General features: G+C 49.4%; 2 protein-coding genes across 12 annotated transcripts in view; one reads left to right on the top strand and one right to left on the bottom strand.

Annotated features, from left to right (window-relative positions):
* Positions 1–16,737, bottom strand: part of MAGE — a 32,035-nt gene extending 15,298 nt beyond the window's left edge. The window contains exon 1 of one of the 2 annotated variants that reach the window (XM_045743396.2): positions 16,603–16,737. The gene's annotated coding sequence lies outside the window, so the exon portion shown is untranslated. The remainder of the gene's footprint in view (positions 1–16,602) is intronic. The other variant, XM_069334434.1, reaches the window with a different exon arrangement.
* Positions 1,243–27,587, top strand: GluRS-m (putative glutamate--tRNA ligase, mitochondrial). Of its 10 annotated transcripts, none has more exons than XM_045743385.2 (8): positions 1,243–1,369; positions 17,718–17,870; positions 18,610–19,040; positions 19,998–20,212; positions 22,666–22,885; positions 23,494–23,654; positions 26,807–26,985; positions 27,307–27,587. In XM_045743385.2, exons 1-8 carry the CDS (start codon positions 1,312–1,314, stop codon positions 27,570–27,572), a joined length of 1,683 nt encoding a protein of 560 aa, XP_045599341.2. In that variant the 5' UTR covers positions 1,243–1,311; the 3' UTR covers positions 27,573–27,587. The 10 variants fall into 10 exon arrangements, with proteins under 10 accessions (XP_045599341.2, XP_045599340.2, XP_045599336.2 ...); XM_045743384.2 differs by lacking the exon at positions 1,243–1,369 and adding an exon at positions 15,865–15,994; XM_045743380.2 differs by lacking the exon at positions 1,243–1,369 and adding an exon at positions 15,865–15,997.
* The last annotated feature ends 139 nt before the right edge of the window (positions 27,588–27,726 follow it).

The following is a 27,726-nucleotide window of genomic DNA, read 5'->3' as shown; positions in this document are numbered from 1 at the left end:
GTCAAATCGAATCAAATTAAATGTTTATTCAGGTAAAAGTACATACATACAAGATGAGTTACAAATATAATGTTGGATTTCTAGATAGCGCTAGTACATACAATGACTAAAGCCACTAATACGCACAGCGTTTCGGACAAGGAAAAAAACACTTCGACTAAAACTTAATACTAAGTGAGAGCATTGGAAAATTCTATATTCATTTTCAAATTACGATTTTTATACCGAAAATATACCAATTACTGAAAACGGCGATGGGTCATATTTTGCCCAAACCCCCCTGCAGTTTTCAAAATATCTGAAATGTCGGAAATTTGACTCCTAGCCGAGCGTGATTTTTGAGCCGAATTCTGCCTCTCTGCACCTATTTTCATTTTCAAATTACGACTTTTTATACCGAAAATATGCCAATTACTGAAAACGGCGATGGGTCGTATTTTGCCCAAACCCCCCTGCAGTTTTCAAAATATCTGAAAAGTTGGAAATTTGACTCCTGAGCGTGATTTTTGAGCCGAATTCTGACTCTCTGCACCTATTTTCAGTTTCAAATTACGACTTTTTATACCGAAAATATGCCAATTACTGAAAACGGCGATGGGTCATATTTTGCCCAAACCCCCCTGCAGTTTTCAAAATATCTGAAATGTCGGAAATATGACACCTGAGCGTGATTTTTGAGCCGAATTATGACTCTCTGCACCTATTTTTATTTTCAAATTACAACTTTTTATACCGAAAATATGCCAATTACTGAAAACGGCGATGGGTCATATTTTGCCCAAACCCTCTTGCACTTTTCAAAATATCTGATATATCGGAAATTTAACACTTGAGCGTGATTCTTCAGCCGAATTCTGACTCTCTGCACCTATTTTCAGTTTCAAATTACGACTTTTTATACCGTAAATAAATATATATATAAATTATACTTTTTATTTATTTATAATTGAGGTTCTTATTTGCGTCTTATTTCATTGTAAAAGGAGTTAATTCCAAACAGGGTTGTATAAATAAATCTTATCTTATCTTTGCATTCAATTTTGTACGGTAATTTTTCAAACTTAAAATGTAAATAGCTATATATATATACCCCCTCTAAATGAAAAATGGCCTAATTTAACATATGTGCTAAAAATATTAACATAAATAATTCGTTTGTTAGATAACAAGATATTCATAGCAATAAGGTTTCTTGGAATGGCCTATAATGCACGCAAGTACTAGTTTAAGCACTTTTCGGGTAGTACGCCTGGAATTTCAAAATGGCGTTCAACCGCTGGTCGTTGAAGGCTCAGCCGCTCAGTATCGTTGATGCCGCCAACGCGACAACATGTACCGCTGATTTCCGACATCACCAACATTGCTCCAGGTAAGAGTGATAATTCTTTTTGACATATTTATATCTTATATATACACAGTATATAGAATTATATAATATAAAGGGCTGTGGGGCCACGTCTGTGGTAGAAAATAATAATAAAAAAAAAAAAAAAAAAAAAAAAAACTGCTTTAGCAGATAGGCGGTTCCATGGGTTTATAACCCTGTGGGCGAAAATATAGCTATGTTTTCAGTCCTACGCTGCGGCTTGTTGGACTTGAAACCGTTGTTCCTTGTTTGTGTTCCATCTGACCTTTTGAAGTTCTCTGGATCCATATCTTCGAAACTGTTCAATATTTTAATAGGCAGGCGATGAGTCACAACGTGGCTGAAGTATGTTGACCAGACCACACTAGAAGTTGAAGGGACGACGAGTTTCGGTCCGTCCTGGACCATTCTCAAGTCGATATTTTAATAGTTTCGGTGAGATCCATCCTGGCATGCCTAGTTTGCAGTGTTGTTAGCCCTGTGACCCTCAACCGTTCATGGTATGAAACTAGACTTCATTCTGCAATTATTTTTGTCGCCTGGTGTTAAATTTTCTCCATGAAAGGTTGGGCGCGGGGTGGGTTCTCTGTCGGGCTCCAAGTGGGTTCTCTGTCGGGCTCCAAGTGGGTTCTCTGTCGGGCCCCAAGTGGGTTCTCTGTCGGGCCCCAAGTGGGTTCTCTGTCGGGCCCCAAGTGGGTTCTCTGTCGGGCCCCAAGTGGGTTCTCTGTCGGGCTCCAAGTGGGTTCTCTGTCGGGCTCCAAGTGGGTTCTCTGTCGGGCCCCAAGTGGGTTCTCTGTCGGGCCCCAAGTGGGTTCTCTGTCGGGCCCCAAGTGGGTTCTCTGTCGGGCCCCAAGTGGGTTCTCTGTCGGGCCCCAAGTGGGTTCTCTGTCGGGCCCCAAGTGGGTTCTCTGTCGGGCCCCAAGTGGGTTCTCTGTCGGGCCCCAAGTGGGTTCTCTGTCGGGCCCCAAGTGGGTTCTCTGTCGGGCCCCAAGTGGGTTGTCTGTCGGGGCTCCGGGGTGGGTTGTCTGTCGGGGCTCCGGGGTGGGTTGTCTGTCGGGGCTCCGGGGTGGGTTGTCTGTCGGGGCTCCGGGGTGGGTTGTCTGTCGGGGCTCCGGGGTGGGTTGTCTGTCGGGGCTCCGGGGTGGGTTGTCTGTCGGGGCTCCGGGGTGGGTTGTCTGTCGGGGCTCCGGGGTGGGTTGTCTGTCGGGGCTCCGGGGTGGGTTGTCTGTCGGGGCTCCGGGGTGGGTTGTCTGTCGGGGCTCCGGGGTGGGTTGTCTGTCGGGGCTCCGGGGTGGGTTGTCTGTCGGGGCTCCGGGGTGGGTTGTCTGTCGGGGCTCCGGGGTGGGTTGTCTGTCGGGGCTCCGGGGTGGGTTGTCTGTCGGGGCTCCGGGGTGGGTTGTCGGTCGGGGCTCCGGGGTGGGTTGTCGGTCGGGGCTCCGGGGTGGGTTGTCGGTCGGGGCTCCGGGTTGGGTTGTCGGTCGGGGCTCCGGGGTGGGTTGTCGGTCGGGGCTCCGGGGTGGGTTGTCGGTCGGGGCTCCGGGGTGGGTTGTCGGTCGGGGCTCCGGGGTGGGTTGTCGGTCGGGGCTCCGGGCAGGCTTTAGGTACTCAACTGGCAGGCTCTGAGTGGGTGACTGTTCGGGCTCCAGGTGGGTGTCTGTCCGGCTTCGGGTGGGTTCTTGGTAGGGCTTGGGGGGGTGTGGGTACTTGGTAGGGCTTGGGGGGGTGTGGGTACTTGGTAGGGCTTGGGGGGGGTGTGGGTTCTTGGTAGGGCTTGGGGGGGGTGTGGGTTCTTGGTAGGACTTGGGGGGGGGGGGTGTGGGTTCTTGGTAGGGCGTGGGGGGGTGTGGGTTCTTGGTAGGGCTTCGGGGGGGGGGGGGTATTTGGTAGGGCTTGGGGGGTGTGGGTACTTGGTAGGGCTTGGGGGGGTGTGGGTACTTGGTAGGGCTTGGGGGGTGTGGGTTCTTGGTAGGGCTTGGGGGGGGTGTGGGTTCTTGGTAGGGCTTGGGGGGGTGTGGGTTCTTGGTAGGGCTTGGGGGGGTGTGGGTTCTTGGTAGGGCTTGGGGGGGTGTGGGTTCTTGGTAGGGCTTGGGGGGGTGTGGGTTCTTGGTAGGGCTGGGAGGGTGTGGGTTCTTGGTAGGGCTCGGGGGGGTGTGGGTTCTTGGTAGGGCTCGGGGGGGTGTGGGTTCTTGGTAGGGCACGGGGGGGTGTGGGTTCTTGGTAGGGCACGGGGGGGTGTGGGTTCTTGGTAGGGCACGGGGGGGGGTGGGGTGCTTGGTATGGCTCGGGGGGGAGGGGGGTTCTTGGTAGGGCTCGGGGGGGTGTGGGTTCTTGGTAGGGCTCGGGGGGGTGTGGGTTCTTGGTAGGGCTCGGGGGGGTGTGGGTTCTTGGTAGGGCTCGGGGGGGTGTGGGTTCTTGGTAGGGCTCGGGGGGGTGTGGGTTCTTGGTAGGGCTCGGGGGGGGGGGGGTTCTCTGTAGGGCTCGGGGTGGGTTCTCGGTAGGGCTCGGGGCGGGCTCCAGGTACTCAACTGACGGGTTCCAGTTCACTCAACTGGCGGGCTCCGGTTCACTCAACTGGCGGGCTCCGGTTTATTAAACTGGCGGGCTCCGGGTGTTTGACTGGTCGGGCTCCGGGTGGGTGACTGTTCGGGCTCCAGGTGGGTGTCTGTCCGGCTTCGGGTATGTTCTTGGTAGGGCTTCGGGGTGGGTTCTTGGTAGGGCTTAGGGTTGGCTCCCGGTCAGGCTCAGGGTGGGCTCTTTCGGGTTCGGGATGGGCTCTTGGGCTTGGGGTACCTCTGTAGGGCTCGGGGTAGGTTCTTGGTCGGGCCCAGGGTGGGTTCTCTGTAGGGCTCAGGGTGTTTTCATGGTAGGACTAGGGATAGGTTCTCTGTAGGGATCAGGGTGGGTTCTCGGTAGGGCTCTGGGTGGGTTCTCGTTCGGGCTCGGGGCGGGCTCCAGGTACTCAACTGACGGGTTCCAGTTCACACAACTGGCGGGCTCCGGTTCACTCAACTGGCGGGCTCCGGTTTACTAAACTGGCGGGCTCCGGGTGTTTGACTGGTCGGGCTCCGGGTGGGTGACTGTTCGGGCTCCAGGTGGGTGTCTGTCCAGCTTCGGGTGGGTTCTTGGTAGGTATTAGAGCTGGGTTCTTGGTAGGGCTTGGGGGTGGGTTCTTGGTAGGGTTTGGGGTTGGCTCCCGGTCAGGCTCGGGGTGGGCTCTTTCAGGATCAGGATAGGCTCTCGGGCTTGGGGAACCTCTGTAGGGCTCGGGGTAGGTTCTTGGTCGGGCTCAGGGTGGGTTCTCGGTAGGGCTCGGGGCGGGCTCCAGGCACTCAACTGACGGGTTCCAGTTCACTCAACTGGCGGGCTCCGGTTCACTCAACTGGCGGGCTCCGGTTTACTAAACTGGCGGGCTCCGGGTGTTTGACTGGTCGGGCTCCGGGTGGGTGACTGTTCGGGCTCCAGGTGGGTGTCTGTCCGGCTTCGGGTGGGTTCTTGGTAGGGCTTGGGGTGGGTTCTTGGTAGGTATTGGGGGGGTGGGTTCTCGGTAGGGCTTGGGGGGGTGGGTTCTCGGTAGGGCTTGGGTGGGTGGGTTCTCGGTAGGGCTTGGGGGGGTGGGTTCTCGGTAGGGCTTGGGGGGGGTTCTCGGTAGGGCTTGGGGGTGTGGGTTCTCGGTAGGGCTTGGGGGGGGTTGGGTTCTCGGTAGGGCTTCGGGGGGTGGGTTCTCGGTAGGGCTTGGGGGGGTGGGTTCTCGGTAGGGCTTGGGGGGGTGGGTTCTCGGTAGGGCTGGGGGGGTGGGTTCTCGGTAGGGCTTGGGGGGGGGGTTCTCGGTAGGGCTTGGGGGGGTGGGTTCTCGGTAGGGCTTGGGGGGGTGGGTTCTCGGTAGGGCTTGGGGGGGTGGGTTCTCGGTAGGGCTTGGGGGTGTGGGTTCTCGGTAGGGCTTGGGGGGGTGGGTTCTCGGTAGGGCTTGGGGGGGGGGGTTCTCGGTAGGGCTTGGGGGGTGGGTTCTCGGTAGGGGTCGGGGTGGGCTCTTTCGGGATCGGGATAGGCTCTCGGGCTTGGGGAACCTCTGTAGGGCTCGGGGTAGGTTCTTGGTCGGGCTCAGGGTGGGTTCTCGGTAGGGCTCGGGGCGGGCTCCAGGTACTCAACTGACGGGTTCCAGTTCATTCAACTGGCGGGCTCCGGTTCATTCAACTGGCGGGCTCCGGTTTACTAAACTGGCGGGCTCCGGGTGTTTGACTGGTCGGGCTCCGGGTGGGTGACTGTTCGGGCTCCAGGTGGGTGTCTGTCCAGCTTCGGGTGGGTTCTCGGTAGGGCTTGGGGGTGGGTTCTCGGTAGGGCTTGGGGTGGGTTCTCGGTAGGGCTAGGGGGTGGGTTCTCGGTAGGGCTAGGGGGTGGGTTCTCGGTAGGGCTTGGGGCTGAGTTCTTGGTAGGGCTTGGGGCCGAGTTCTCGGTAGGGCTTGCGGCTGGGTTCTCGGTAGGGCTTGGGGGTGGGTTCTCGGTAGGGCTTGGGGGTGGGTTCTCGGTAGGGCTTGGGGGTGGGTTCTCGGTAGGGCTTGGGGGGTGGGTTCTCGGTAGGGCTTGGGGGGTGGGTTCTCGGTAGGGCTCGGGGTGGGCTCTTTCGGGATCGGGATAGGCTCTCGGGCTTGGGGAACCTCTGTAGGGCTCAGGGTAGATTCTTGGTCGGGCTCAGGGTGGGTTCTCGGTAGGGCTCGGGGCGGGCTCCAGGTACTCAACTGACGGGTTCCAGTTCACTCAACTGGCGGGCTCCGGTTCACTCAACTGGCGGGCTCCGGTTTACTAAACTGGCGGGCTCCGGGTGTTTGACTGGTCGGGCTCCGGGTGGGTGACTGTTCGGGCTCCAGGTGGGTGTCTGTCCAGCTTCGGGTGGGTTCTTGGTAGGTATTAGGGCTGGGTTCTTGGTAGGGCTTGGGGGTGGGTTCTTGGTAGCGCTTGGGGGTGGGTTCTTGGTAGGGTTTGGGGTTGGCTCCCGGTCAGGCTCGGGGTGGGCTCTTTCGGGATCAGGATAGGCTCTCGGGCTTGGGGAACCTCTGTAGGGCTCGGGGTAGGTTCTTGGTCGGGCTCAGGGTGGGTTCTAGGTAGGGCTCGGGGCGGGCTCCAGGTACTCAACTGACGGGTTCCAGTTCACTCAACTGGCGGGCTCCGGTTCACTCAACTGGCGGGCTCCGGTTTACTAAACTGGCGGGCTCCGGGTGTTTGACTGGTCGGGCTCCGGGTGGGTGACTGTTCGGGCTCCAGGTGGGTGTCTGTCCGGCTTCGGGTGGGTTCTTGGTAGGGCTTGGGGTGGGTTCTTGGTAGGTATTGGGGGGGTGGGTTCTCGGTAGGGCTTGGGGGGGTGGGTTCTTGGTAGGGCTTGGGGGGGTGGGTTCTCGGTAGGGCTTGGGGGGGTTCTCGGTAGGGCTTGGGGGGGTGGGTTCTCGGTAGGGCTTGGGGGGGGGTTGGGTTCTCGGTAGGGCTTGGGGGGGTTGGGTTCTCGGTAGGGCTTTGGGGGGGGTTGGGTTCTCGGTAGGGCTTGGGGGGGGGTTCTCGGTAGGGCTTGGGGGGTGGGTTCTCGGTAGGGCTTGGGGGGTTGGGTTCTCGGTAGGGCTTGGGGGGGTGGGTTCTCGGTAGGGCTTGGGGGGGTGGGTTCTCGGTAGGGCTTGGGGGGGTGGGTTCTCGGTAGGGCTTGGGGGGGTGGGTTCTCCGTAGGGCTTGGGGGGTGGGTTCTCGGTAGGGGTCGGGGTGGGCTCTTTCGGGATCGGGATAGGCTCTCGGGCTTAGGGAACCTCTGTAGGGCTCGGGGTAGGTTCTTAGTCGGGCTCAGGGTGGGTTCTCGGTAGGGCTCGGGGCGGGCTCCAGGTACTCAACTGACGGGTTCCAGTTCACTCAACTGGCGGGCTCCGGTTCATTCAACTGGCGGGCTCCGGTTTACTAAACTGGCGGGCTCCGGGTGTTTGACTGGTCGGGCTCCGGGTGGGTGACTGTTCGGGCTCCAGGTGGGTGTCTGTCCAGCTTCGGGTGGGTACTCGGTAGGGCTTGGGGTGGGTTCTCGGTAGGGCTAGGGGGTGGGTTCTCGGTAGGGCTTGGGGTGGGTTCTCGGTAGGGCTAGGTGGTGGGTTCTCGGTAGGGCTTGGGGCTGAGTTCTCGGTAGGGCTTGGGGCTGAGTTCTCGGTAGGGCTTGGGGCTGGGTTCTCGGTAGGGCTTGGGGCTGGGTTCTCGGTAGGGCTTGGGGCTGGGTTCTCGGTAGGGCTTGGGGCTGGGTTCTCGGTAGGGCTTGGGGGTGGGTTCTCGGTAGGGCTTGGGGGTGGGTTCTCGGTAGGGCTTGGGGGGTGGGTTCTCGGTAGGGCTTGGGGGGTGGGTTCTCGGTAGGGCTTGGGGGGTGGGTTCTCGGTAGGGCTCGGGGTGGGCTCTTTCGGGATCGGGATAGGCTCTCGGGCTTGGGGAACCTCTGTAGGGCTCGGGGTAGGTTCTTGGTCGGGCTCAGGGTGGGTTCTCGGTAGGGCTCGGGGCGGGCTCCAGGTACTCAACTGACAGGTTCCAGTTCACTCAACTGGCGGGCTCCGGTTCATTCAACTGGCGGGCTCCGGTTTACTAAACTGGCGGGCTCCGGGTGTTTGACTGGTCGGGCTCCGGGTGGGTGACTGTTCGGGCTCCAGGTGGGTGTCTGTCCAGCTTCGGGTGGGTTCTCGGTAGGGCTTGGGGGTGGGTTCTCGGTAGGGCTTGGGGTGGGTTCTCGGTAGGGCTAGGGGGTGGGTTCTCGGTAGGGCTTGGGGTGGGTTCTCGGTAGGGCTAGGGGGTGGGTTCTCGGTAGGGCTTGGGGCCAAGTTCTCGGTAGGGCTTGGGGCTGGGTTCTCGGTAGGGCTTGGGGGTGGGTTCTCGGTAGGGCTTGGGGGTGGGTTCTCGGTAGGGCTTGGGGGTGGGTTCTCGGTAGGGCTTGGGGGGTGGGTTCTCGGTAGGGCTTGGGGGGTGGGTTCTCGGTAGGGCTCGGGGTGGGCTCTTTCGGGATCGGGATAGGCTCTCGGGCTTGGGGAACCTCTGTAGGGCTCAGGGTAGATTCTTGGTCGGGCTCAGGGTGGGTTCTCGGTAGGGCTCGGGGCGGGCTCCAGGTACTCAACTGACGGGTTCCAGTTCACTCAACTGGCGGGCTCCGGTTCACTCAACTGGCGGGCTCCGGTTTACTAAACTGGCGGGCTCCGGGTGTTTGACTGGTCGGGCTCCGGGTGGGTGACTGTTCGGGCTCCAGGTGGGTGTCTGTCCAGCTTCGGGTGGGTTCTTGGTAGGTATTAGGGCTGGGTTCTTGGTAGGGCTTGGGGGTGGGTTCTTGGTAGGGCTTGGGGGTGGGTTCTTGGTAGGGTTTGGGGTTGGCTCCCGGTCAGGCTCGGGGTGGGCTCTTTCGGGATCAGGATAGGCTCTCGGGCTTGGGGAACCTCTGTAGGGCTCGGGGTAGGTTCTTGGTCGGGCTCAGGGTGGGTTCTAGGTAGGGCTCGGGGCGGGCTCCAGGTACTCAACTGACGGGTTCCAGTTCACTCAACTGGCGGGCTCCGGTTCACTCAACTGGCGGGCTCCGGTTTACTAAACTGGCGGGCTCCGGGTGTTTGACTGGTCGGGCTCCGGGTGGGTGACTGTTCGGGCTCCAGGTGGGTGTCTGTCCGGCTTCGGGTGGGTTCTTGGTAGGGCTTGGGGTGGGTTCTTGGTAGGCATTGGGGGGGTGGGTTCTCGGTAGGGCTTGGGGGGGTGGGTTCTTGGTAGGGCTTGGGGGGGTGGGTTCTCGGTAGGGCTTGGGGGGGTGGGTTCTCGGTAGGGCTTGGGGGGGTTCTCGGTAGGGCTTGGGGGGGTGGGTTCTCGGTAGGGCTTGGGGGGGGTTGGGTTCTCGGTAGGGCTTGGGGGGGTGGGTTCTCGGTAGGGCTTGGGGGGTGGGTTCTCGGTAGGGCTTGGGGGGGGGGGTTCTCGGTAGGGCTTGGGGGGGGTTCTCGGTAGGGCTTGGGGGGTGGGTTCTCGGTAGGGCTTGGGGGGTTGGGTTCTCGGTAGGGCTTGGGGGGTTGGGTTCTCGGTAGGGCTTGGGGGGGTGGGTTCTCGGTAGGGCTTGGGGGGGGGGGTTCTCGGTAGGGCTTGGGGGGGTGGGTTCTCCGTAGGGCTTGGGGGGTGGGTTCTCCGTAGGGCTTGGGGGGTGGGTTCTCGGTAGGGGTCGGGGTGGGCTCTTTCGGGATCGGGATAGGCTCTCGGGCTTAGGGAACCTCTGTAGGGCTCGGGGTAGGTTCTTAGTCGGGCTCAGGGTGGGTTCTCGGTAGGGCTCGGGGCGGGCTCCAGGTACTCAACTGACGGGTTCCAGTTCACTCAACTGGCGGGCTCCGGTTCATTCAACTGGCGGGCTCCGGTTTACTAAACTGGCGGGCTCCGGGTGTTTGACTGGTCGGGCTCCGGGTGGGTGACTGTTCGGGCTCCAGGTGGGTGTCTGTCCAGCTTCGGGTGGGTTCTCGGTAGGGCTTGGGGTGGGTTCTCGGTAGGGCTAGGGGGTGGGTTCTCGGTAGGGCTTGGGGTGGGTTCTCGGTAGGGCTAGGGGGTGGGTTCTCGGTAGGGCTTGGGGCTGAGTTCTCGGTAGGGCTTGGGGCTGGGTTCTCGGTAGGGCTTGGGGCTGGGTTCTCGGTAGGGCTTGGGGCTGGGTTCTCGGTAGGGCTTGGGGCTGGGTTCTCGGTAGGGCTTGGGGGTGGGTTCTCGGTAGGGCTTGGGGGTGGGTTCTCGGTAGGGCTTGGGGGGTGGGTTCTCGGTAGGGCTTGGGGGGTGGGTTCTCGGTAGGGCTTGGGGGGTGGGTTCTCGGTAGGGCTTGGGGGGTGGGTTCTCGGTAGGGCTCGGGGTGGGCTCTTTCGGGATCGGGATAGGCTCTCGGGCTTGGGGAACCTCTGTAGGGCTCGGGGTAGGTTCTTGGTCGGGCTCAGGGTGGGTTCTCGGTAGGGCTCGGGGCGGGCTCCAGGTACTCAACTGACGGGTTCCAGTTCACACAACTGGCGGGCTCCGGTTCACTCAACTGGCGGGCTCCGGTTTACTAAACTGGCGGGCTCCGGGTGTTTGACTGGTCGGGCTCCGGGTGGGTGACTGTTCGGGCTCCAGGTGGGTGTCTGTCCAGCTTCGGGTGGGTTCTTGGTAGGGCTTGGGGTGGGTTCTTGGTAGGTATTAGGGCTGGGTTCTTGGTAGGGCTTGGGGGTGGGTTCTTGGTAGGGTTTGGGGTTGGCTCCCGGTCAGGCTCGGGGTGGGCTCTTTTGGGATCGGGATAGGCTCTCGGGCTTGGGGAACCTCTGTAGGGCTCGGGGTAGGTTCTTGTTCGGGCTCAGGGTGGGTTCTCGGTAGGGCTCGGGGCGGGCTCCAGGTACTCAACTGACGGGTTCCAGTTCACTCAACTGGCGGGCTCCGGTTCACTCAACTGGCGGGCTCCGGTTTACTAAACTGGCGGGCTCCGGGTGTTTGACTGGTCGGGCTCCGGGTGGGTGACTGTTCGGGCTCCAGGTGGGTGTCTGTCCGGCTTCGGGTGGGTTCTTGGTAGGGCTTGGGGTGGGTTCTTGGTAGGTATTGGGGCTGGGTTCTCGGTAGGGCTTTGGGCTGGGTTCTCGGTAGGGCTTGGGGCTGGGTTCTCGGTAGGGCTTGGGGGGTGGGTTCTCGGTAGGGCTTGGGGGGTAGGTTCTTGGTAGGGCTTGGGGGGGTAGGTTCTCGGTAGGGCTTGGGGGGGGGGTTCTCGGTAGGGCTTGGGGGGGGTTCTCGGTAGGGCTTGGGGGGGTTCTTGGTAGGGCTTGGGGGGGGGGTTCTCGGTAGGGCTTGGGGGGTAGGTTCTCGGTAGGGCTTGGGGGGGGGGTTCTCGGTAGGGCTTGGGGGGGGGGGGTTTCTCGGTAGGGCTTGGGGGGGGTTCTCGGTAGGGCTTGGGAGGGGGGTTCTCGGTAGGGCTTGGGGGGGTGGGTTCTCGGTAGGGCTTGGGGGGGTGGGTTCTCGGTAGGGCTTGAGGGGGGGGGGTTCTCAGTAGGGCTTGGGGGGGGGGGGTTCTCGGTAGGGCTTGGGGGGTGGGTTCTCGGTAGGCTTGGGGGGGGGGGTGGGTTCTCGGTAGGGCTTGGGGTGTGGGTTCTCGGTAGGGGTCGGGGTGGGCTCTTTCGGGATCGGGATAGGCTCTCGGGCTTGGGGAACCTCTGTAGGGCTCGGGGTAGGTTCTTGGTCGGGCTCAGGGTGGGTTCTCGGTAGGGCTCGGGGCGGGCTCCAGGTACTCAACTGACGGGTTCCAGTTCACTCAACTGGCGGGCTCCGGTTCATTCAACTGGCGGGCTCCGGTTTACTAAACTGGCGGGCTCCGGGTGTTTGACTGGTCGGGCTCCGGGTGGGTGACTGTTCGGGCTCCAGGTGGGTGTCTGTCCAGCTTCGGGTGGGTTCTCGGTAGGGCTTGGGGGTGGGTTCTCGGTAGGGCTTGGGGTGGGTTCTCGGTAGGGCTTGGGGCTGAGTTCTCGGTAGGGCTTGGGGCTGAGTTCTCGGTAGGGCTTGGGGCTGGGTTCTCGGTAGGGCTTGGGGCTGGGTTCTCGGTAGGGCTTGGGGCTGGGTTCTCGGTAGGGCTTGGGGGTGGGTTCTCGGTAGGGCTTGGGGGTGGGTTCTCCGTAGGGCTTGGGGGTGGGTTCTCGGTAGGGCTTGGGGGGTGGGTTCTCGGTAGGGCTCGGGGCGGGCTCCAGGTACTCAACTGACGGGTTCCAGTTCACTCAACTGGCGGGCTCCGGTTCACTCAACTGGCGGGCTCCGGTTTACTAAACTGGCGGGCTCCGGGTGTTTGACTGGTCGGGCTCCGGGTGGGTGACTGTTCGGGCTCCAGGTGGGTGTCTGTCCAGCTTCGGGTGGGTTCTTGGTAGGGCTTGGGGTGGGTTCTTGGTAGGTATTAGGGCTGGGTTCTTGGTAGGGCTTGGGGGTGGGTTCTTGGTAGGGTTTGGGGTTGGCTCCCGGTCAGGCTCGGGGTGGGCTCTTTTGGGATCGGGATAGGCTCTCGGGCTTGGGGAACCTCTGTAGGGCTCGGGGTAGGTTCTTGTTCGGGCTCAGGGTGGGTTCTCGGTAGGGCTCGGGGCGGGCTCCAGGTACTCAACTGACGGGTTCCAGTTCACTCAACTGGCGGGCTCCGGTTCACTCAACTGGCGGGCTCCGGTTTACTAAACTGGCGGGCTCCGGGTGTTTGACTGGTCGGGCTCCGGGTGGGTGACTGTTCGGGCTCCAGGTGGGTGTCTGTCCGGCTTCGGGTGGGTTCTTGGTAGGGCTTGGGGTGGGTTCTTGGTAGGTATTGGGGCTGGGTTCTTGGTAGGGCTTTGGGCTGGGTTCTCGGTAGGGCTTGGGGCTGGGTTCTCGGTAGGGCTTGGGGGGTGGGTTCTCGGTAGGGCTTGGGGGGTAGGTTCTCGGTAGGGCTTGGGGAGTAGGTTCTCGGTAGGGCTTGGGGGGATTCTCGGTAGGGCTTGGGGGGGTTCTCGGTAGGGCTTGGGGGGGGTTCTCGGTAGGGCTTGGGGGGGGTGGGTTCTCGGTAGGGCTTGGGGGGGTAGGTTCTCGGTAGGGCTTGGGGGGGGGGTTCTCGGTAGGGCTTGGGGGGGGGGGTTCTCGGTAGGGCTTGGGTGGGGTTCTCGGTAGGGCTTGGGGGGGGGGGGTTCTCGGTAGGGCTTGGGGGGGGAGGGTTCTCGGTAGGGCTTGGGGGGGTGGGTTCTCGGTAGGGCTTGAGGGGGGGGTTCTCGGTAGGGCTTGGGGGGTGGGTTCTTCGTAGGGCTTGGGGGGGTGGGTTCTCGGTAGGGCTTGGGGGGTGGGTTCTCGGTAGGGCTTGGGGGGTGGGTTCTCGGTAGGGGTCGGGGTGGGCTCTTTCGGGATCGGGATAGGCTCTCGGGCTTGGGGAACCTCTGTAGGGCTCGGGATAGGTTCTTGGTCGGGCTCAGGGTGGGTTCTCGGTAGGGCTCGGGGCGGGCTCCAGGTACTCAACTGACGGGTTCCAGTTCACTCAACTGGCGGGCTCCGGTTCATTCAACTGGCGGGCTCCGGTTTACTAAACTGGCGGGCTCCGGGTGTTTGACTGGTCGGGCTCCGGGTGGGTGACTGTTCGGGCTCCAGGTGGGTGTCTGTCCAGCTTCGGGTGGGTTCTTGGTAGGGCTTGGGGTGGGTTCTTGGTAGGTATTAGGGCTGGGTTCTTGGTAGGGCTTGGGGGTGGGTTCTTGGTAGGGCTTGGGGGTGGGTTCTTGGTAGGGTTTGGGGTTGGCTCCCGGTCAGGCTCGGGGTGGGCTCTTTCGGGATCGGGATAGGCTCTCGGGCTTGGGGAACCTCTGTAGGGGTCGGGGTAGGTTCTTGGTCGGGCTCAGGGTGGGTTCTCTATAGGGCTCGGGGTGGGTTCTTGGTAGGGCTCGGGGCGGGTTCTCTGTAGGGATCAGGATGGGTTCTCGGTAGGGCTCGGGGCGGGCTCCAGGTACTCAACTGACGGGTTCCAGTTCACTCAACTGGCGGGCTCCGGTTTACTAAACTGGTGGGCTCCGGGTGTTTGACTGGTCGGGCTCCGGGTGGGTGACTGTTCGTGCTCCAGGTGGGTGTCTGTCCGGCTTCGGGTGGGTTCTTGGTAGGGTATAGGGTTGGCTGCCCAGACAAGTACAAGGGGAATGTTGTCTACGCTTATGTCGACCGTGCTCTAAGCCACAGCTCAGGATGGAAGCAAGTCGATGAAGAACTTTGTAGGGTAAGGCAGGTCCTAGTCAACAACGGCTTCTCCAATGGTTTCGTTGAAGACATCATAAAAAGGAAGGTGAAACACCATGCAACCTCTGAAGAGTCAACTAACACAACACCTGTACCCCCTATTAGACTATTTTACAGGAACTTCTTTTCCACAGCTCATAAAACGGAGGAAAGGGTCCTGAAAGATATTGCTAATAGGAACGTTATCCCTACAGACAAAAATCAGAAGATACAATTAACAATTTACTATAAAACCAAAAAAACAGCCAACCTACTCATGAAAAACTCTCCTGACACAAAGCAGAACGCCTTAAAGGAGACTAACGTCGTCTATGCCTTCGAATGCCCACTTGGGGACTGTAAGCCTCAAAGAACTCAGTATATAGGCAAGACAACAACATCTCTTTCCAGGCGATTAACAATGCATAAGCAACAGGGCTCCATTAAGAAACATATCTCTTCCCACAACCAGGCCATCACCAGAGAAGTCTTAACAAACAACACAGAAATCATCGATAGATACAGCGATAGCAGGCAGCTTGATATGCCAACAAACACTTTCCAGACAACAATATATCTTGGATAAGTCGCTCCACAACATTGACACCTGGACCGTTGACTTCCTATGAGGCCACATATTTACTTATTTCATATTGGAAGTATATTATTTTATAGTAAATATATGTTTTCTCGTGTTCTGCATTAAGCACCAACATTATAGTGAATAAATATACCATATTTCTTCATTATTTAAGTAATGCTAGGAGGCTTTGAGTAGCTTTGGGTCATTAGGTGAACATAATCTCCAATAGATGGGGCGAGAGTCGAAACATATTTTAGAATTGATATATCTTTGTCCTCCAACAAGATATATTTCCTTTGGTGCACTCACAATAACGAGCATATCTCTCTTTCTGAAGGCATATAATATTTTAGGCTTTATAGGCGTATCTTTGTTAATTACACACTATATTGGCAAGTGCGAAGGCTTCTGCATTCCATGACCGACAAGCTACTGAATGCCACTATAAAAACGTATGTATCTTCACTTGAGCTTTATATATGTCTATGTTAAAGTATTTAAAATGAAGCTTATATTTCTTTCTTGAGACATATAAAACATATGTGTTTATTAATGAATTTACGTGAAATAAGCATTGTTCTGAGAGTTGCTCTGTCGATCAGTCTGTGCGGGGTCGGAGCTCGGCGATTATTAAAACACATGTATCTTCATTAGAACTTTATATATATCTATGGTAAAGTATTTAAAATGAAGCTTATATTTCTATCTTTCTCAACACATATAAAAACATTTGCGTTTATTAACGAATTTACGTGAAATAAGCATTGTTCTGAGAGAGAGTTACTCCGTTGCTCGATCTGTGGGGGATCGGAGCTCGCTGATTAGAAAAATACACGTATCTTCGCTTTAAATACAAATATGCCCATGGTAAGGCATTTAAAATGAAGATTATGTTTCTATCTTTCTTGAGACGTATAAAAATCTTACGTTTATTAACGATTCTGCGTGAAATAAGCATTGTTCTGAGATGAATATTGCGGATTTCCGGCTCTACGACCGATGAAAAATGCAACTTTTATACAACTACAAATATCTTTAGTTTTACTTTAAATTTTGTCCTGAAAGAGTTTTCATATATAGATCCAGTTTCTGCCGTTCTTCTGACATAAAAAGACCTTTGGTTTAATAAGTTATTAAGATGTTTTCAACAATATTACTAGGGCGTTCACCGATTCTAACATGGGCGACCCTTTTGGAAACGCAACACATGGGTTGACCTGATTGATATATGGGTCAAATTCCATTAAGGTTCGGAACACCTCCGCCTCGGAGCCGCTGGATCACGTCCTGTTTTCGCGTTTTGGCTTTGCTACTGCCGTTTGGCATCCCTCTTGAACAGTCCGGTTGTACGACGCCTGGCGCACATATCGCCTTGGGTTACGGGATTGTTGATAGATTTTTTTTGTGTGTGTGTTCTGGCTGGTTCTCCCGGCGGGGTGACGGTGTTCGGGGGCCGGCTTGGCCGAGAGGTGCCTGGGGTTAGCGGGTCTTGGTGGGTTTCTGGTGTGCCCTCAGCTGTGGTGGGCGGCTGGCTTCTGCTCTGCCGGAGGACACTGGATGACTTTTTGCGTTTTAGTTGGGGGCAGAGATTTAGTTTTGCTTCCTGGTGTTCTCTGTGTGGGGCGGGGTCGGTGCTTGTCACCCTGAGGGACTCCTGCGACTCCCCAATCATCTGCCTGATTGTGCGTTTATTTGCCGTATGGCATATTAGTTTCTAGTGAATGGCGTCCCTCGTTTCGCGTTTTGGCTTGGCGTTTTCACCTTTCCTGACTTCGCGATTCACCCTTAACGGGTACTCTGGGGCGCATCCGATCCCACGATCATCGTCGCCCCTAAATCAACAACAGTCATCCCTTGGTCCATCAAACAACTTTACAAAAAAAATAAAAAATAAAATGTTTATGCAGGTAAAAGTACATATATACATATGTACATGCATTACGAACGTTACCTTAGACGCCGGGTTCTATAGCTTTATCTTGACGAGAGGAGTGGAGGACGTCTGAACACCCCTGGAACCATCTCAACATGTGAAGCGATTTTACTCACTGGGTGACTGGGTCTCCGTCCCGATTGTTATGACGTTGGCGCCCAGGCCGGGCTCCGGGAGTGGAAGAACTCTAGAAATCCACTCCAGGTATGCCCGGCTTATTTATAGACTAGGGGTCACAATCTTCTTGATAGAATTTTACAGTTTTCCAGTTTTACAGTAATTCTGTAAATTATTTACAGAATTTGCCCTTTTGGGTACAAAGTTAAGAGGGATCGTGTCTTTGCTTGACATTGTTTGGCTACCCAGTGTTCTTAGTTTGAAGTGGGAATCAGTGCTTACTTCTCTGAAGAATTTCTGGGGCTCTCTGAACATCTGCCTCTAAGTGTGTTTATTCCCTGCAGCATGTAAACTTCATGTGCCATAAAGAATAATAATAACAAGCAATTCATGCAAACTTCATGTGCCATAAAGAAGAATATGGGCAACTTTACCCTACTGGTGCTCTAGAGTATAATTATAGTGAACGTGATACTGAGGTCTGCTGTTTTGCCTTCATCCACATTCCGGTTGTATCCCTTGTTTATACTCCCCTACTGTCTTCATTAGTCCGCAGCTTCACTGCCTCCTATCGTTCGCAGCCCTTTCCTCTACGATTCCTTATTATTTGTTTCATCTCTTGTTATGTCTCTTCTTTGGAATGAATACTTGAGCCATAACCTTCTTTAACCATTTCTCCCTCCTTATCTTTCCTCGCTCTGTTAGGCCTGACCATTCCTCTTCATTTCCATCCCTTAACCACTTCCCATTATCTTCCCTCCTTCTCATAGCCACTTACCTTTCCATTCTTATCTCCTGCTGTCTACAGCTGTTGTCTACATTTACTAAAAAAATTTATTTTCTAGTATCCATATTTATTTCAAATTTCCAAGATCCTGAGACAGTGAAGGAACATTTTGTTGTACAATGGGTAAATTTTTGGAGCTAATGATTTAAAGGCTTTAATTTGAAATTTAGAAAGTACTGTACAGATTCTGCATAATCCCTTAAATTAATTACCTGTATATGCTTTTCAGATTTAATTAACATGGCTAAAATATTGATGAATTTTTGTGGGGAACTACTACTGCATTGTAAAATACAAGTTACCAGGCATTCAGCAAGGCAATTTGCATCATCACTACATAAAGCTTGTGAAGTGCGTGTTCGATTTGCGCCAAGTCCTACTGGTAATGTGATTATTATTGATGTTGTTTAATGTTGAAATTAGCTTTTTAAATTATTCAGGAAATATGTTTGTTATTAATTTGATTATATTGGTGTAAAAGTTAATGAAAGATCCATGATTTATGGAGGGTGAGTTGCTGTACTGCATTTGGCTCATGGTTTACAACTCAAAGCTAATTAAATTTTGAAAGCTGAAATCAATTTTGTCCCAGTTTCACTCATAGTTTTCTTAATATATAAGATATTTAATCCTTACACTGAACATGTCTGCTGTAGTAATATATATACAGGTATATAAATTATGTATGTCATACCTAATGCCAGAACTGCACTACTTAGTATGCAAGGCCCAATTTGCCTAACAAGCAGAATGATTATCGCCATTTTCAAGTTTTTCTTTCCAATTTGGTTTATTCCAATTATTATTATAGTGTATTATATATATATACAGTATTAAGAACAAGAATTATATACCAACTTAGGTTAAGATGGGTTTAGTAGGTTTGGTTAGGTTTGATCAAATTCCTGTTAGTTTTAACTCAAATTAAAATAAATTTAAATCATATACTGTATATAATATAACAGAAAGCTTAATCATTCCATAAGATTTTTTTAATATAATATTTCAGAAAAATTTGGCATGTTAGGCAACTTGGCTTATTAGGTACAACATGTATATTGTCTCTGTCCACACACATACATATATATACATATATACATACTTTTTCCTTTTATCTGTAGGAAACCTACATTTCGGGAGTTTGCGAACAGCTTTGTACAATTTCCTTTTTGCAAAATCCAACAATGGGAAATTCATCTTAAGAATTGAAGACACAGATCAGACCAGACTTGTTCCTCATGCAGCTAGGATTCTTGAGGATATGCTAATGTGGGCTAAAATATATCCTGACGAATCTCCAGTAGTTGGTGGACCACTTGGTCCTTACGTACAATCACAGCGTCTAGATCTTTACCATGATCATATTAAGATTCTTCTGGAAAATGGGAGTGCCTATAAGTGTTTCTGTACAAGTATGAGATTGGATTGGCTACGGAATGATGCCATTAGAAGGAATGAAACACCAAAGTATGACAACAAATGCAGACATCTTTCTTCTTCCAAAATTGAAAAACTAGAAAGAAATGGAACACCATATTGCATTAGATTTAAGGTAAGCTATATGATGGAAGTTTTTATTTTTTAAATTAGACCAAACTTTTATGTTTAGATTTACCTTATGAAAATGAATTTACTTCACAGTACTGTATTTTGCTTTTCAAATATATATATACAGTGTCTCAGTACTGTACCTTTTATTTCCATGCAAGGTCAGATTTTGCTATGCATCGACCTTTAGTAATGGTACAGTATTATAAAACTTGTATTTAATTTTCTGATCTTGTAATTTTATCATAATGAAATAGCTTGTGCATCACCTGATAAATTTCTCTACTGTAGTTCAAGAACTGCAGCACAGTGATGTGATTCCAGCATTGTCAAAAAACTAGTCCAGGTTAAATTAAGAAAATTAGGGTGAGGATTAATTTGAAAAGAGAAACTGAGCTACTGTACTTATCAGAGGCATAGATATGAGATAGTAGTGTAATAAAATTGGTATGTTGTTGCCATTTAAAACATGATGCATTATATATATTTGAAAATGGAATTTCTGAAAAGTATCATACTTTATTACTTTTATAATGTGTTACAGATACTGTATTATAATACATATTTCTGGGGGAAGCCCCTATGGCTCCCCAGAGCTATCCATATCAGCCATGGATAGCTCTAGGTAGCCTCCAGGACTCGCCCAGAAAATGACATTTCATTACATTCAACGCTGGTTTTTTATCCTATTTGAAGCTTTCTCTTACTACACTGTAGCCATTCCTTAAGCATTGTACTGGGTGCTACGTACCACACAGTTTCTACTGAGACTCATAATACTCCTAGAATATATTGGTCAAATAAGATCTTGTTTTGAAAAATATATGTAGTACAGTAATACAAAATTAAAATGTTCAGATATATGTTAGATTATTTATATGAAGAACCTCATTAATTTGGTGCATTCCAGTCTATTCTGCACAAGTCAGTCGATTTGATTTAAATTGTTTATTTATAACAGCTCGAGACAGTAACAGAGCCTTATCAAGATTTAGTGTATGGTCCTGTTCTGTGTAATGTGGCTGACATTGAGGGGGACCCTGTGATAATGAAGTCTGATGGCTATCCAACTTACCACTTTGCTAATGTTGTTGATGATCATCTAATGAAGATAACTCATGTTCTAAGAGGTGTGGAGTGGCAGGTATCAACATCAAAGCATCTCCTTTTATACAAGTAGGTTGTCTAGATTCATTCTATTACTGTGTTTTTTTTATATTGATTTGTTAAAATACAGCTCTCTTGAATACAATTGTATTGTAATTGATTTCTTAAAAGAAGCTGTACAGTATTAGTTTCCAAATATTATGTCTTTGTGTTAATGCTGTAGAATATAGCTATGAGAATAATGAACAAATCCTGTACATAAATAATGTTCTTAAAATGCATATTACTTTAGTAAATATGGTATTTTGTTACACTAGAATTTGTACATTTCAGTTCTGAAACCCTTTTTTAAAACACTATTTATAGAATACTGTACCTATGCATAACTTCAAGATACCGTACAGTATTGTACATAATATTGAAAACCCCTCAGACACTACATTCCAGACCCTGTTTGTTGCATTTAATTTTCTCTATAATTTGGCCATAATTCTTAGTCTTTATTGGTTCAAATGATTGAGAATACATTTTAACTCATAATACAACATAATCTCGATAGAACGGAACGTGTGCTATTTGAACTGTTCCAGATCATTAACAGAATTTATTGTATTGAGGTTCAGTAGTTTCTCACAATTGTGAGATCTTTTACTGTCAAAAGTTTCAAGAATGGAATTCCACAGTTTCAAAACCTCATTTGGTGCATTACTCCAGTCACTAACTTATATTTCTGTATGTTCTGGTTAAGCTCTATATCAGCAAATTTCAGCCACTAAATTGAGCTGCTTTGTAAATCATTCGGTTACATCTCAAAACTGTCCAAACCAATCCTCTACTAAATTTCCAGACTGTTTATAACTGTTTGCACACTTATGAATTTTGCAGTACAATATCTTCAAATGACTTGAATTTAGTAAATCTTCAAGAAAAATTTATCAGTAGTTGAATTAATGATGCTCAAATGTTGCATTTGAAAGACCTGATACTTTTCTCTGAATTAAAGATCTATCATGTATGTTTTAGGGTTGAGAAATATTTAATTGCCCAGATCGACATCACGTTTAAAACAAAATTTCCGTTTAAAAAATTTCAGTTTAATTTTAAAGGCTTTTATGTTATCGAACATAACATGTTTTGCCAGATGCCTGTAATTTAATATTCAAGTCATTTAACTGAGTTGAAGTCTGTGAAAAAATTATACAAATCCACATACAGGAGTCAGATAATTTTTGACAAATTTTTTCATCCATCAAAAGTCTGACAAATTTCATTCAAATCCTTAACAAATTGTTTAGGGATAAAACCTCTACTTAGCCCAAAAAAATTGTTCTACACAAGTGTTGTTTTATCGATTTGGGTTTGTAAAAAAGTAATTCGCTGCTTCATTTAGCAGTAAGTAGTCTTTAAACTTATCCATAATTCATATAATATATAAAGAATCAAAGAGTAGTACTGCATGCCTCATACCAACAAAATGTGCTTGCGTGCCACCCTGGGCATGCGTGCCATTGGTTTACCACTCCTGTTTAAGGCAATTGACTGACCTTCACCAGTATACATTCTTCAACAATCAACTAACTTTCAGGTATCTATTCAGTTCTAGGTAAATAGAGGTTTCATTTGTTGGACCCATTTCACTGGTTCCTTTTTCAGGTATTTGGTTTTCTTGCTGAGTCTGGTGGTTTGTTCACCTTCTCATCAGTGTGGGAAGCAACTCCAGCCTTCTCATCCTGATGGTTCATCCAGCGGACAGGATGGACAGGCCCATCGTGTCTGCTGCCTGAAGTACAATATTGTCTACTCTCTTGGTTTTTGGCCCTGGACAGGTGTTTGGATTCATGGTTTCTGGCAATTTTCCTCTCCTCCTTCTATGATAAGCCCTTTTCTCTTTGCTGTCCATGATAAGTCAGCTTTAGGAAAGCACGGAAGGGAGTCCACCCAAAAATCCAGCTTTGAATGTAGCGAAAAGGCTCTTTCAGGTGGGTTCCTTTGGAGTATTGTACCCCTCCCCCTTCCTGCCCTTCTCTCCTTCCCATGTCTAAAAACAAATAGCCCAATCAAAATATTAATTATTTTTATTTATTAATAATTGTTGTCGTCTTATCCAGTGTTAAATATGTAAATTGTTGCTTAAATGACTTTGTTCCAATAAGTAATTTTACTGTTTTACATAGTACCTGTACTTATAATCTAAGCAATGGCTCTGTTACCTGCAAGCTTATTAAAATTAAATATATAGTGCAGGTAGTGCAGTTCTATTCATTCTCAACTCAGTTGGGAATTTTTCACCAGTAATGCATGCATGATTTATATTTTGTGTCATGGTATTCTTAAGATCATTGGATTGGATACCAAATTTAGTATCCATTGGTGAACTCTCACAATTTTGACACTGAAACCCGTTTCCACCATACTTTTACCTTTTCTTTGTAATCTATTAGGATGGGGTGTGGGAGAATGTATGGTACTCTGAATTAGTGAATGACCCAAGATGCAGCATTGAAGATAATATTGTTCTACAGAGCATTTGACTGGAGTCCTCCATTCTTTGGACACCTTCCTCTTATCATAAATAAAGATGGCAGTAAGCTTTCGAAGCGACAGGGAGATCTTCACATTGAACATTATCGAGACCAAGGATTCACTCCAGAGGCTGTACTAAACTTTGTGACTGACATTGGAGGAGGATTCGAGAGCAGGGAACATTGTACTTTCTTGTCTCTTGAAGAATTAATGGAGAAGGTAAATAGTCAATTTATTTTTGCATGACAAAGTATAAAAACATATAATGTATTGCACACAGAAATAACAATAATGTGATGCATCAAATGAACAGATCCACAAGGGCTGTGTGAGGGTTCGAATCTACGTCCGAGAATATCCCAAATGCGCCTTAATCGACTGTGCCACAACATGGTAAAAGAATTGCAACCGAGAATGCTACTGCCCCCACACGGATCCTGCAGTCTCTCCAAGACACAAACTATTGTGTTACACAATTTCCCCATGCACCCGGGCTCTGTCAACAAGCTGTTCAAGGGCCCTCATTACGGCTCTTGTGGATTTATTCATTTGATGCATCACGCTATTATGATTTCTGTGTGCAATGAAGGGCAATGAGGTAGAACAGCTTATGGATTTGCTCATTTGATGCCATCACGCTATTGTGATTTCTGTGTGTAATGAAGTAAGGGCGAAGAGGTAGAACAGCTTGTTGACAGAGCCAACAAAACGCACTGTCCTGGACCTTTATTAAGTCGATTAAGAATTATAAACATGTGATTATAATGTTTATTATTTTTAAGAAAGCTCTTATCTTGATGTGCAATATTCTATATAACCACTTTCAGTTCTCTCTCTCCCGGATCTCCAAACATTCCTGTCGATTGGATAAGGAAAAGTTGGAACTATATAGTCAGATGGATCTTCAGAGACGTTTAAGTAATCCAAGTGACCTTCCATTACTACTTTCCCAACTCCATGACTTAATTAAAGAAAAATATGGAGAGAAGTAAGTTATACAAATACAGTATTAATAATTAATATGATTAATTTAAATGATTCATTTCTGGTACTTTAAGAATTTGACAATTTGCCTTACACAATTTTTCAATTAAGATTTAATTTCTCTTGCTCAGATTATAATTTCAAGAAGAATGTACTAAATGAAACCTCACCTTGCCATCTCTCTCCAACATTAGATGGCATTGCCAGCCACTCAGGGTTCCAGCGAGGTGACCAATCACACTTGAGCCTGGTGCAATCCCAATCTGTTAGCCTTGCTCAGGTTTGTCTGTGAACAAACCTTTTCTGAAGTCCTCTGTTTTCATTCCAATAGGTGGACTCTTCTAGTCCTTAAGTCTTTTTGAAATACGGTAATGTTTCAGAACTTGGTTGCCAGAGTGAGACCTGTGACTGGAATGTGGTGCTTTGTTCCGGGTTGTAGGTTATCAAAGCTTTGCATTTGCTTGACAAGTGTACTACATGGGTACATATTTTTTCTTGACTTCATTTCAACACATATTGACCTACAACTTTCACATATTCGAGTATGAATGCCAAACAATATTTATTAACTACTGTGCTGCTCAGGCTCCAAATATGGCACCCTCTGTGCTGCTCAGGCTCCAAATATGGCACCCCCCCCCCCCCTGTGCACAGGAAATAAATTCATGGCAAAATATTTTTTTTGTTTTTGAAAATGTTAAATACCCTTGTCTGATCACAACTATGTAAAAAAAAAAAAATCAAAATTGTACTTTGGCCACAATGGGGTCCAGAAAATGGCGTGTGATGTAAATTTCCGGATCCCCGTGGCAGTCGTGTGCCAGCTTCAACATGAGCGAGTTGCCACAAATAATTTTTTGTTCATTTTTTGTGTACATTTCCAAATACTGTACATTTATGTTGCTTTTTCTTGCCACTCCTATGTATAATGAACACATACGCAATATTATGGCAGTAGAACATCTGTACTGTCCCAAGACACTGTTACATGCATCACAAATGTGTCCACATATATATACAGTATATATATATTTTTTTGAGATACATACAAGAGTTGTTGCATTCTTGTACAGCCACTAGTACGCGTAGCGTTTCAGGCAGGTCCCTGGAATATGACCCCCACGAAGAATTGTTGTTAATGCAACCAAGTACCCATTTTACTGTCGAGTTAAACAGAGGCTACAGTTAAGGATTTGCGCCCAGTAAATCCTCCCCAGCCAGGATACGAACCCATGACAAAGCGCTCGTGAAATGCCAGGCGAGTGTCTTACCACTACACTACGGAGACTGGTGTATATATTGCTCATATATCCAATGTTTCATGTTCATTTATGTATATTTACACACTATACACTATCACACACTATATACATTCACCATCAACATACTCAGAACTCTGCAAGTGAGAGCTGCCACACCCAGCTAGCCCTCCTCACTCCTCCAACACCTTATTCGCCAACATTTCTCCTCCCACAATACTGCTACTGTATTGTTTATATTACACTATTTACACACGTTATGTATAAGTATCTACATGTTTTATTCGCCATAACTATGCAACTAAGCTGGTATTGTGTCCAAACAGCACAGTGGCCACCATACACTGCATGACAATTGTCATACAGCAGACGACGACACTACGAGTACGACACCCCCTCCCTCACCAAAATGGCTTTTCCCACATACTCCTGTTGTTGTTATTACACTACATATGCACACATTATATATACAGTCCCCATGTATATGTGTGTTCACCATAGCAAACCACTAAGCTAGTATGGTGAGCAAAACAAGATTGGCTGCCACACACAGTGATGAGTCCCCTTAAATTTAAATTCCTGGTTCTGTATGGCTGGAGATTTGTTTACTGCCTATTGCTGCTCATTAGGTTTTGCCAGCTCTTGAGGTATTTTGTGGTTCTTTGGGCTCCAGTAGGGCCACTTCTTCTGTTGTTGGTTTTCCAGTTTGCTTGTGCATTTTTGTACAGATCATTTGGCCATGGCAGACAGTTCAGACTGATTGGCTGTGACTTTTGGTTGACTGCCTCTTTTTCTGGATCCTAGTGGCCCATCTTGAAGTTTGTGTAAGTCCTTGCACCAACTCTGCCAGATTCTTTTTTGGGAAGTGGGACATTGCATGAATAATCCTGGTTGTTCTGGGCTTCTTGTCCAGTGGGATTTGGAAATACTATACCTGTATATAGTATTGTTATACTGTTAGAAGTATATATATCTCTTGAAATTCCTTCTGGTATTGTCAGTTGGGAAATAACCAGACTTTATTCAGTAGGAAACTTTGTTTCCACAGTTCTCTTTACACATGGTTACGTTTCTTCCCTACTGTGATGGTGGCTGATTACTCATGGAGTGTCAGAATTTTCTGTATGGCCAAAACTTTATTCTGTATGGTTTGACTAATTGCCCCTCATTTAACATAATTTGCTGGTGGGTCTGGATGACAATTGCTTACTGTTAACCTGCCAGTTTTCCAAGCTCTGTTGGTTGGAACAACCAAGAGACTTACAACCGGTCTTTGGTTCCAACTTTCATGAATTGGAGCTTTCAAACAACTTTTAAAGAGCTTTTCCCTGTTCTTTTGTGCTTGTTGCTGTTGCTTGCAACAGCCCAGTTCTTGTTTTGGCAGCACATTATACATTATTCACATACTTTACATCATTATTGTATCAACCATTGTTAAGTGATATCCACTGGTGTTTAAAAATTTTTTGTGCTCTTTGTAATATTTTTGCACTATCATTTTAGAGTATAGTATGCCTATATCCTGGCCGCCGCTGAAATTTTATTTTGTCAAACATTCTGCTCCTTTCCTTATCTTGTACCATTTTAGCACTTTTTGTCTGGCCTTGAAGCAGAAGTGCCTTGCACAGCAGATACCTTTTGCTCTTTTTGGTGACCCCCATTTCATTTCCATTGCTTCTGCTGTTTTTTTCTTTCATTAAGATGCTTATTAAATTTCCTCAGGTAATACCATGCTGTATTAACCCTTCCACAAAGGATTAATACTGCATGGTGCTAATAAATAGCATCTCGTATGGAGATTGAAGGCTAATGGTACAATTGCTATGCTGGATGCTTTTTATCATAGTTAAATTAACGATCATGTTACTTTTCTTAACTTTTTTTTTTTAATTTTCAGGCTTGCAAGCACTGCTCAAACAAAGGTTTTGAACTCTGATTTTTTACAAAGAGTGCTGAACCTGCATGAGGCAAGAATTGTGAATCTTCGTGATTTATTACAGCCTGAATTTATGTATATTTGGGTTATACCAGACAGTCTTCCCATACACCAACTGCCAGCAGTGCCTTGTAAACATGGTATGTCTTTTACATCACAGTCACCTTTGTAAAATATTGTCATTATAGTACTTAAAACCTGGAAGGATGCAGATTGACTTGCAAGTGTTGTGGTGCGAGTGCTGGCATGCGTGTGTGTGTCCATCAGAGAAAATATCTAGTTCACAATGTTTTCATATTGATTGATTGAAAGAGATTAAGCCATGCAAGAGGTGGCATAAGCATGAATAGCCCATAAGTTTTCGTACCGATTTCAACCCTGAAAATTAATCGGCATCCTTCCACCAAATTGTTATCATTTGTTGCTTTGTAACTAAAGTCTAATTATTCATAAATTTCCAGCTGAAGTCTTGCAAAGTGTTTTGGAAGCCATTATTGCCTTACCCAAAAGCTTTGATAAAGAACACATAGTTAAAGCAGTTAAAGATGTGATGAAACAGTATGGACTGAAGATGCCTATCATCATGAAGTTAATAAGAATGTCTATCACTGGTATGAAGGTGAGTCTAGTAGATAAATTTTTTGTGGGCACTTTATTTTTTCAGCGCTGTATTTTCAGTTGTGCAAGTGAATGCAAACACTTAAGAAAATGCCTCCTCATTTTCTAAATGAAACTTTAAGAATAAGTGGTCATAAGATTCAAGCTAAGAAAACAACAGGTGCCAAAAAACATACGAAAGTTCTCTTCTTTCAAAAACAGAGTGGTAGATGGTTAGAACAAGCAAGCAAGGTGGTAGATGCCAGAACCATTATTAGATTCAA

Source organism: Procambarus clarkii, chromosome 31 (genome assembly GCF_040958095.1).
Source record: "Procambarus clarkii isolate CNS0578487 chromosome 31, FALCON_Pclarkii_2.0, whole genome shotgun sequence".
In the NCBI taxonomy this organism is placed as follows: Eukaryota; Metazoa; Arthropoda; class Malacostraca; order Decapoda; family Cambaridae; genus Procambarus; species Procambarus clarkii.
Note: the sequence above shows the minus strand (reverse complement) of the source record. Positions and strands in the feature narration are given on the sequence as shown.

Bases quoted from the DNA above. Each gene is read 5' to 3' on its own strand.
- GluRS-m (XM_045743380.2), top strand. From the start codon at position 15,880: ATGGGTCAAATTCCATTAAGGTTCGGAACACCTCCGCCTCGGAGCCGC. The intron at 15,998-17,717 runs GTACGACGCCTG...TATGCTTTTCAG, and splicing joins CCCTCTTGAACAGTCCGGTT to ATTTAATTAACATGGCTAAA. The intron at 17,871-18,609 runs GTAATGTGATTA...TTTTATCTGTAG, and splicing joins ATTTGCGCCAAGTCCTACTG to GAAACCTACATTTCGGGAGT.